This window comes from Natator depressus, chromosome 4, assembly GCF_965152275.1.
Source record: "Natator depressus isolate rNatDep1 chromosome 4, rNatDep2.hap1, whole genome shotgun sequence".
In the NCBI taxonomy this organism is placed as follows: Eukaryota; Metazoa; Chordata; order Testudines; family Cheloniidae; genus Natator; species Natator depressus.
Window position 1 is genome coordinate 96949783 of NC_134237.1, and position 10984 is coordinate 96960766.

The window sequence follows — 10984 nt, forward strand, 5'->3', positions numbered from 1 at the left end:
GGGTTCTCAAACGGGAGGTTGGGACCCATCAAGGGATCACGAGGTTATTACATGGGGGGGGGGTTGGAAGCTACCAGTCTCCACCCCAAACCCCACTTTACCTCCACCATTTATGATGGAGTTAAACATATAAAAAACTGTTTTTAATGTATGGGGGGGGGGGTCTCACTCAGAGGCTTGCCGTGCGAAAGGTGTCACCAGTACAAAAATCTGAGAACCCCTGCTCTAGGCAAAGGAAGTTCTCTAGTACCCTAACCCCACCCTGAGATCCCAACCTCATGCTCATCTCCATAGAGACTTTACTTCCCTCCCCACTGCTGTATCCTGAATTTAGTGAGCCTGATTTTACTGGCTCTTCCAATTTTCCCCAAAATCAATAGGGTTCTGCCCATGGATACCAAAACTTTTCCCTGAATGTTTGCAAGTGATTAGCTGAAGTTTTCAAAAGTTATCACATTACATACATACAGGCAAAAATGCCATCAAGTTGAGTGCTAGGGCCTCACTTCATTTGTCCTATTATCCTGATTCCTTGGTCAACCCACAGGTCTAGTCAAATGGTCATGCACATGTTTAATGACATTTTACATAAAAGTGTTCTGAATACTTACAGGTCATAATGAAATACTACATTAGTGTAAATACTATTAGTAGGAACATTAACACACTATCCAGTTTTTCTATTAGCATTTGCATGAGAAAAATATTGATTTTAACAGTGAATACAGCACACTTGATTCAAAGGTCTTGAGGAACAGCCATAAAATTCCGATAAACATGTTTAGGATGAAAGTGTGAGTTAACCAGCAGGTTTTTAAAAGACTGCTCCAGAACTGGGAACCAAGAGAACAGTCTTCTGAAATCCTGTTAGTAAGTTCTTCTGCTTTGAGCAAGCTATTGAACACCAGCTAATTGTAGTGCAGTCCCTTTAAAAGCCAGCTGATATGCAAAATCATCCTGCAGTCTCATCCAGTACCACCTGCAGAACATACACTCCTGGCTTCCTGAATTCCATTTAACTCATGTTTGGGTATTGTACACTAAAGAGTGATAACATGCTATTAACTTTGTTTATGACAAATTGTTTATGTAATCAACATGGGCAGAGCTTGAAAAATCTACTTATGATTATAGAGTGGAAAATTCCTTTCATAAGTGGAGGGTGAGGCAAAGAAGCACTTCAACCAATAACTTTTCTAAAATTCAAAGATTTGACAGTCACTTGTCATAGTAAAGACAAAAACAGACACTGTGGCATTCAATATCTACTATCACTCCATGATTCTAGTCCAAAAGACTGCTCACTATAAAAGCAAAGATATGTTCTTCCAACTGCTAATGATAAGAATTCAACCTGGGATCTGAAAATTAAGCATGGTTCCTTCTGGCTCATAGCAATGGAAAATTCTGAAATCAGAACAGAGATCCTAATCCTGCAAACTCATAAGGTCTGTCTATATGAGAAAGCTTTATCAGTTATACCAACATAGTTATATCAACCATGTGGGGACACTTGTTCTCGAACATGTGTGGGTTTTTTGGTTAGCATACACCCTTTTCCCAAATGACAAATCAACCATAAAAAGGCACTCCCATACTGGAATAAGAGTAGCTACTTTATACCAGGGCTTTATAATAGTATCAGTTTAAAATTCACACATCAGGTTGTAGCCAAAAAACCTTAGCATGTAGACAAGGCCTAACTTTATTCATGCAAGTAGTTCCCTTGTGCTCACCAACTGCACACTGCTTTCAATAGGACTACCCACATGAATCAAGTTAAGTGCATGTGTTAGCAGGAACATTATTGGTTCTGTTCATTAACAATTCTGTTGCTGTTGCACAAGTCACAGTAGAAACTACCTCATCTTTCATAGCTACATTGGTCCTGCAGTGCTAACAGAAGCAAAAAGCAGCAATGTGCTATTTTTAGTCACTTTTCCAGAGTAGAACTGAATTTTAAGCCTCTATCTGCCAATCTGACAGGATGTCCCTGGATGTTCTGCTCATCCACCTGGGCACTAATGATATTGCCAGGTAGGCCCCTGCACAGTGACTTCACAGCTCTGGGAGCAAGTGTGATGTTCTTGTCCATCCTTCCCATTCCAGGCAGGGACACCAACTCACCAATTTAATGAGGAGGGCTTTAAACCAGGTTCAAAGAGGACAGGTGATATTAGCCCACAGGCAGGTATAAAAATGGTGACCTTAACAGAAGGGTCACAGGACCAACAAGAGGGAAACAGTGAGGGAATCTGCTCAACATCTTGAACGTCTATACAGAAATGCAAGGAGTAAGGAAAATAAACAGGAAGAACTGGAAATATTAGTACATAAGCCAAATTACTACTTTACTGGCATTATAAAGACTGGATGTATAAATCTCATGACTAGAATATTGGCATAGAGAATTATTCCATGTTCAGGAAGAACAGGCAGGGGGGAAAAAGGAGGTGGTGTTGCATTATACACCAAGAATATAGACATTTATTGTGAGATCCCGAAGGAGATAAGAGGCAGACCAGTTGAAAGTCTCTGGGTGAAGAGGTAGTGTCCTGGTAGGGATCTACTACAGAACATCAAATCAAGAGGAGGAGGAGGTAGATGAGGCATTTCTAGAAAAAACAACAGAAATATCCAAAACACAAGTCCCGGTAGTAATGGAGAACTTTACCCAGACATCTGTTGGAAAAGTAACATAGCAAAACACAAGATATCCAATAAGTCACTGGAATATATTGGGGAAACATTCTTGTTTCAGAAGTAACCGGGGGGGGGGGGGGCAGTCAGTTTAGACTTGATTCCAACTAACAGGGAGGAACTGGTTGCAAATATGAAGGCTGACGGCAATTTGGATTAAAGTGACCATGAAGCTATAGATTTCAAAATTCTAAGGGCAGGTCTACACTACCGCTTAAGTCGATATAAAAAGTCACCCTCCTGAGTGACACAAATTACAGCAACCTAAGCGCTGTCCACACTGGTGCTATGTTGGCAGGAGAGCGTCTAGCTCTCCTGTCGGCACAGAACATCTTCACCAGGCGTGCTACAGCAGCGCCAATGTAGTGCTTCTAGTATAGACTAGCCCTAAGCATAAACAACGAGTGAGAGCAGCAGAATAAGTATAATGGACTTCAAAAAAGCGTACTATAACAAACTCAGGGAACTGATAGGTAAGTCCTATCATGGGAAGAAAACCTAAGGGAAAAAAGTTCAGGAAAGCCGGCAGTTCCTGAAAGTGACAATATTAAAGGTGCAACAGCAAACTATCCTGATGTGAAGGAAAGATAGGAAAAATAGTAAGAAGCAAATATGGTTGCATCAGGATCTGAAAATCAAAAAGGAATTCTACAAAAAGAAGAAATAGACAAATTATTACAGTTGAATATAAAAGAATATCACAAGCATGTAGGGACAAAAACAGAAAGGTTAAGGCAAAAATGAGTATCCAGGGACATAAAGGGCAATAAGAAGAGGTTCTGTAAATACATTACGAGCAAGAGAAAAACTAAGTAAAGCATAGTTCCTCTATTTAGCAGGAAGAAGATCTAATAACAGATGACATCAAGAAGGCTAAGGTATATGATGCCTATTTGGCTTCAGTCCTCATTAAAAAGGTTAATGGTGACCAGATACTCAACACAATTAGTATGAGCAACAAAAGAGAAAGAATTCAAGCCAAAATAGGGAAAGAACATGTTAAAGAATATTTAGCTGACTTAGATGTACTTAAGTAGACAGGACCACATAAAATTCATATTAAGGTGCTTAAGGAATGAGCTGAAACAATCTCTGAACTGTTAGCAATTATCTGTGTTAACTCAAGGAGGACAGAGTGAGGTCCCAGAGGACTAGAGAAGGACAAGTCTAGTACCTATCTTTAAAGAGGGAAACAAAGAGGACCAGGGGAATTATAAACCAGTCAGCCTAATTTCAATACCTGGAAAGATATTGAACTAATTATTAAACAATCAATTTGGAAACACCTAGAGGATAACACAGTAATACGCAATAGCCAACATGAATTTGTCAAGAAGAAATCATGCCAAACCAACCTAATTTCCTTACTGAACAGGGCTGCTGGCCTAGCAGACAAGGGGAAGCTGTAGATGTGATATATCTTGATTTCAGTGATGCTTTTGACATAGTCTTCATGACGTTCTCAAAAGCCAACTAGGGGAAGTGTGGTCTAGATGAAAATACTATATGGTGGGTGAACAACTGGTTGAAAGACCATACTCAAAGGGTCATTATCGATGGTATGTTCTCAAACTGGGGTCTGAAATTAACAAGATGAAATTCAATAAAGAAAACTGAAAAGTACCACAAGAACTAGAAGGAAAAAATTAAATGCAAAATGGAGAATAACTGGATAGGAAGTAGGACTACCGAAAAGGACTGGAGAATTACAGTGGATCACAAATTAAATATGAGCCAACAATGTGATACAGTTGCAAAAAAGTAATATTCTGGGTTGTATTAACAGGGGTGTCATATGCAAGACACAGGAGATAATTGTCCGACTCTACTCAGTGCTGGTGAGGCCTCAGCTGCAGTACTGTGCCCAGTTCTGAGCATGACACTTTAAGAAAGATGAGGACACACTGGAGTCCAGAGAAGAGCAATAAATATAATAAAAGTTTAGAAAACATGACCTATGAGGAAATGTTAAAAAACTGAGCAAATTTAGTTTTCAGAAAAGATGACAAGTGGGGGGAAAAGGGGGAACCTGATAACAGTCTTCAAATGTGTTAAAGGCTGTTATACAGAACAGTGATCAAAATTGTTCTCTATGTCCACTGAAGGTGGAACAAGAAGTAATGGGCTTAATCTGCAGCAAGGAAGATTTAGGTTAGATATTAGGAAAAACTTTGTAACTATAAGGATAGTTAAGTACTGGGATAGGCTTCCAAGGAATGTTGTAGAATCCCCATCATGGGAGGTTTTAAAGAACAGGTTAGACAAACACCTGTCAGGGATGGTCTAGGTCAGTGCTTCTCAAGCTATCTGATGTGGGGGACCGGCAATTTTTTTTTCCAATTTGTGCGTGGACCGGCACCAGTCTGCAGACCACCACTTTGAGTAGCACTGGTCTAGGTAATCTGGTCTTGCATCAGCACAGAAGGGCTGGACTAGATGACCTCTCTACATCCTTCCAGGCTTACATTTCAATATAACATTTCTATCAATTATGATTGAAAATGTTATGGTAGTCCAAATATGAACAAATATATAAGTAATGCAGTGCTGTCTTCCTGAGCCTGAAGACAACATGAGTGAGTGCTTTGGCAGCTGCTCATAGCTTCCCCAGTTAACTCCAGTCACTTTCGCAACTGCTATTTAGAAACTGGTGGGCTAGAGTGACACTGGCAAGATTCATCAGGATGCTATGAGCAGAGGCAAACACTGAAGCTATTCACTGGGCAACAGAACCCTAAAAGCATAAGGGAAGTGTACTGTACTGGAAACCCCACATTCCTTACAGCAGTTACTTTCCCCTAAATCCCCGCACCAAAAAAACCAGAAGCATTCAAGAAGGAGCAGAACAAAAAAGCTCTCTACCTTTCAGCAACCTGAGTGAGGAAGGGGATGTTTCAAGTTCATCACCTATGGATTGTCTACATTTGAAAGATATTGCAGATTAAGGTAGACTCTGAATTTAAAGCACAATAGCTTTTCTGAAATAGCTACCCATGTGAACACTTATTCCATAATAACCCTGTCCACATGGGGAGCTATTCCAGTTAGTTTCCCGGTGTAGCCAAGCCCCTACTAACTAGAGGCTGACATGAAACATTGGAACCAGGTAGAAAACCCAGCAACTTGCCAGTTGCTAGGAGGGAGCTGAGCATCTCACCAGCTCCTGAACCTTCCTGGAAGTCCCATCACATCTTTTCTATCAGCCTCTGCCTTGTAGGTGACTAGTAAATGGTTAAAGTCTTCAGAAGATACAAAACTATATTACCATTGTGCGTTTTCATGTAATCATGAAAAGCCTAAATTGGATTTGCTAGAGGCAGCACTTCGTGTCAATGGTGGACAAGAAATACTGTTTATTTTTAGATATATAAGAAATAAATCTGAAATAACTAAGTGAAGTAGTCTCTGTGGCTGATGTAGGGGCAGGGAGACACAGGCACAGAGACAGCGTGAAAAAAAAAAAATCAACACTGTGTTTAGTGCAGCATACTAAAGCTAGTCCTTTTCAAGCGCTGGAGAGAGATCTTTCATCCACTGTGCTACCACTACTGGCACTAGGAGGAGCTAGCTTATTCCTCCATCAAAAGTACTCTCCCTTTACTGACTCCTGGGCCAGCCTCCATCAATTGTCCAGAGAAAAAGAACCAAGAAAGAAAGTAAATCTTGTAATTAAAACAAGCTTTTTTATTTATTTACAGCTCTTGATAGTGCTAGTAGGTCCTGCACTGAGTAAAGGTGCTGTTTCTCTAGAACAGTCTGTAGTTTTTCACCCTCCTCTCCATTTTCATCAGTTCTCATTTCCTGTGTTTGTCTAATTTAGATTGCAAACTCCTCAATGCTGGGAATGTGTTATTTCTGTAAAGCATATACATCTATAACACTACATAAATATATTCCATCAGTGGTGGGTAACCTGCAGCCCATCAGGGTAATCCGCTGGCAGGCCGCGAGACAGTTTGTTTACATTGACTGTCCGCAGGCACAGCTGCCCACAGCTCCCAGTGGCCGTGGTTCGCCATTCCCGGACAATGGGAGCTGTGAGAAGTGGCGCAGACTGGCCACCGCTTCCCACAGCTCCCACTGGCCAGGAACGGCAAACCATGCCACTGGGAGCTGCAAAACGCCGTGCCTGCGGACAGTCAATGTAAACTAACCGTCTCATGGCCCAGCAGCAGATTACCCGGATAAGCCGCAGGTTGCCCACCACTGTATTAGATCATAAGAGATTCAAAGTGCCTGTTGAACTAAACCTGATCCTCAAAGTCCTGGTCCTGGTCCTCCAACCTTATTTTTCAACACATACTCCTCACTGAGATTCTTCCTCCTCCACAAACTAAATCCTTAGAGATGGACTGGAGGGAGGGGTGATTCAATTACCTGTTGCACTGCTCCAGCAAGGCTACACTAGAATTATGTAAGATGCCTATTCTACTCTGCTCTCCATCAAAGCTATCCATCATATATGTCAAGTGGAAGAAAATTGGGCTTCTACCCTTACTTGCTTCTTCATGATGTTTAAAGGCAACCTAAAAGGTTTTTGCGCAAGATATATTTTTGTGATATTAGAAATTCTGAAAGTGTACCTTGTAAAACTAATGTGATGGAGAAGTAATGAAATAAAATCACCAGAGAATAGACTGAAAGCTTAGCAACTGAGGCCTTTTCTAGACTAAGATTTAAAGTGTGATGTTAGTTTACATGTGCTAACACATTATAAAGATTAGTGCAGACAAACTATATTGCCTTTAACAAGTACTAAACTGTTCAAGTTAAAAAATGTGGTAGCAGACACAATGAGGTTTTAACTTGACCAGTTTAATACATGCTAAAGGTAGCTTGTGCCTTGTCTATACTAGAATTTTTAATCACATTTGTTAGCACATAAGCCAACATGTGCTAACATAATACTCTAAATCCTAATCTAAATAAAGGCAGAGAGAGGGCACGTTTAAAACTCATTTTTGGTCATACCTGTTTAATTCAAATACACTAGGTTAAAAGGATGTCTGCTAAAAATTCAACATCCCACTCCTTTAGTTCAGGTGTGAGAACTCAAAATAAACTAATTAGGCAAGAACAAAAAACACTTTTTTAAAAAGCATTTTGGGTCCTCACACAAAATAAGCAAAAGAGAGCACAAAATCAATTTAAAAAAATCATTGGCCCATCAACTTTAAGCCAGGAAGTGAAAGCACGTGAAACCCTAAAAAGTTATCTTAAAGATACACCCAGATTGGCATTTCTAGACAAAGAAACAGGGCATTAGATATGAAAAATATGGCTAGGAAATATACATTTTATAAATCTTTCATTCACCTAAGTTTGAAAATTGGCCTGCATCTTATTTTAAAGATCTCTGAATTGCAGAAGAAATTGAGTATTTGCCCCATCCCCTTCTAAAACTGCCTCTGGCTCGCTCCCACTTAGCTAGGTCCAGAATTCACTCTGGGAAGAACATAAAAGGAAAACTCTGTATGTTCTCTCTCCAAAATGCAATATGAGAGCAAATGCCATTTGGTGGCATTTATAGGGAAACAGATTGAGTGCCAGTTTTCATGTTCAGCTACAGCTCAGCACACCACTCCAAGAATGTTTAAGTGCAGATAAGATCAGCAACTTCTTGATGCAAGACAATTTTATTTTAAAAGTAACACATTTTAGCTATATGATTTGTGACAACCAATTTTTTTTTTAAAAAAAGTCTGGGATTCAGATTGTCAATGCACAACTCACTTTTTTTTTTTTTTTTTTAAAAGTTACCTAGCCTCAGCAGTTTCCTCCCTGGACCAGTAATATCTAGTCATCCCTCCATTCTCCTCCTCATATTGAATGTTTTCACACTACAGCTGAAAAAAAAGTTTACTCAGACTTTGAAAAATCAAGCCAAAGTATTCCCAATACAAGTATCCAGAACCAGTTTGCCATTAAACATCCACGATTACATAAATGAACTATGTATTCAGAATACCAGAAGAAAGTGTGTAATGTAAACAGTGATTACATATGTACTGATACATTAACTACTAGTAATAGCTGAATACTGGAAAAGAGGTAATGCTCTCTTACATGTTTCATTTAAAAGATGAAGGAATTCTGCAAAAGTAAGGGTTGTATCAAAATTCAGACGGACAACTACAGGAGTATATATCTTAATTTTTTAAATCTTCAACACCCTAAATACCTCCAGCACATATATTAAACAAACAGGAATTGAAAACAAAATTGCTCCCTGGTCCCAAGCTTTTTTATAAGAAAAGTCAAAGATCTGACTATGTTTATATCACTGTTGCATACGTTAAGGTTTCTCTTTTCTAAATAATGCAAGGCCAAAATTTGGATTGTTCAGTAAGTGCTTTCTAATAGAAAGGCATATGCAGTCAACTTTAAGCTGTATTGTTCAGAGAAAGTAAACACTACGGGCTATTCTAATTTCAGCATACAAATACAGAGCTGACCGCTCAGGATCACTTCTAATTTAGTATTCGGGTTCTGTAATCATTGTGCACTAGAACTCACATTGAAATCAATTTGAATATCACATGCACAACAGCTGTAGAAATTAGGCTTTAAGATTTTCTGGCAAATAGTTTATTCTGAGCTGCATAATAACAACATTGTTAGCACACTATATTCAAAAGCACATCAACTACAGCAATACTAAACATCTTTTCTGTAAGGAACACAAATCCTCAGGAAGTTACTAGCACCTTGGTTTTCCGACTATGAATGTGTCTAATTTGTACAGAGTCTAAACCCATCAGTTTTCAGAGTCAAACTGCCATTAATATTTCACAGGCATACAACATGCCTCATCATCCTCATGAGTATGATCGTGAAGACACAGCCATCAAAACCTATCTGCCTAACATTTTGCAATACAGATTTACAGACACAGTGAAAACAGCTCTGATGCAATCACTATCAATGCTATTACACAGTCCCTGGAAATAAACTGAAAGTTCTTTATCACTTCCCTAAAATAAGTCCGCTTCTTTTCCCAAATTACTGTACATTCCTGTTACAGGGACAATTACATCTGATAAACGGGGCATCCAGATAACTAGGATATCAGGGGGTGGGAGGACTAAAGCCATACACACCAGGGTAACATAACCTGGAATAAAAGGAAGCCCCTGCATTAAGGAAATCTATCAAAATAGACTTTTACCTACGTTCATTTTAAAAAAAAACCATATCACTCTCTGCAGTATCAGTCACACGCTGACCAGGGAGCTGGATGAAATGTGACCCCGTGTTATGACCCACCCCTCCTGTCTCTGCCCCATCGCCTTTCAGATCCCATAGGAAAGCCTCTCCCCAATGCCCCTGCCACGAAATACAAAGATCACCAGCTGTGCCAGTGGGGAGCCGCCGCCCCGCACCCGCGCGCGGCCCGCCTTGTTATTAGGATCCCTTGAGCCTCCCTTTTGGGCCAGACCAACGCCAGGCTGGGTGGGGGAGGGGGCGCTTTACCCTGGGGTTCCCCGGCCTTGCCCAGGCAGCTCGCTCGCTGCCCAGCCGCACTTCCTACCCCTTCCATGCCGGGCCTCTGGGTCCTTCTCCCCGGGCCCCCACCTTCCGCTGCCTGCGGGGGCTCCCCGCGCTGTTGAGTCCCTCATCCCTAAGCCGCCGTTACCCTCCCCCTCTGCCGAGAGGCTGGGACAGACCCTCCCCTCGCCGCGGGAGGAGGGGGGGGGGCAGGCGGGCACACCGCCGGGGAAGGGGGGGAGCCTCTGACCTCCTCGCTCTTCAGCACCTCCTTGAACTCTCGCTTGATCCTCTGCACCGCGATGTTGGCCATCTCCACAGCCGGCACCCACTCACCGCTGCCTCCGAGCCGGGCCCAGCGAGCTCCGCCGCTCCCGCTGGATAATTCCCGGCCCCACCAAAATGGCGCCCGCGCCGAGCATGCGCGCTGCGGCTCCCGGCGCCGCCGCTCAGGCGGGGCCACGGCAGCGTGTGCGGCGGCGGCGGCGATGCCGGCTGCAGAGCGGCCACTGAGTGGGGGAGCGCTGGGGTCTGCGGGTGGGGGGGAAAGGGCTGCGAGAAGCTGCCGGCCTCCCCCTGTCCCTGAGGGGAGGCGAACCTCCCCCCCCCCGGTCCTGGGGAGACACCAGACTCCCCGCTCCCTCTGGCGCCTGGTCCCCGGCCCTGTCACACGAGGAGCCGCTTTCGGTGCCGAGCTCGCGGCTCAGCTAAAGCGCGATGTCCCTGCGGTGACACCCCCTCACAATCCACGGGTCAGAGCTAGGTTGTGTTGTGCTAGGGTCGCTGTGTTGTGATG

General features: G+C 42.3%; 1 protein-coding gene across 1 annotated transcript in view; it reads right to left on the reverse strand.

Moving 5' to 3' along the window:
* The window catches only part of UBE2K (ubiquitin conjugating enzyme E2 K), a 59359-nt gene extending 48739 nt beyond the window's left edge, over positions 1 to 10620 (reverse strand). The window contains exon 1 of the mRNA XM_074951527.1: positions 10439 to 10620. Coding sequence (XP_074807628.1) covers positions 10439 to 10501 — 63 coding nt within the window. The 5' untranslated portion in view covers positions 10502 to 10620. The remainder of the gene's footprint in view (positions 1 to 10438) is intronic.
* Positions 10621 to 10984: the final 364 nt, after the last annotated feature.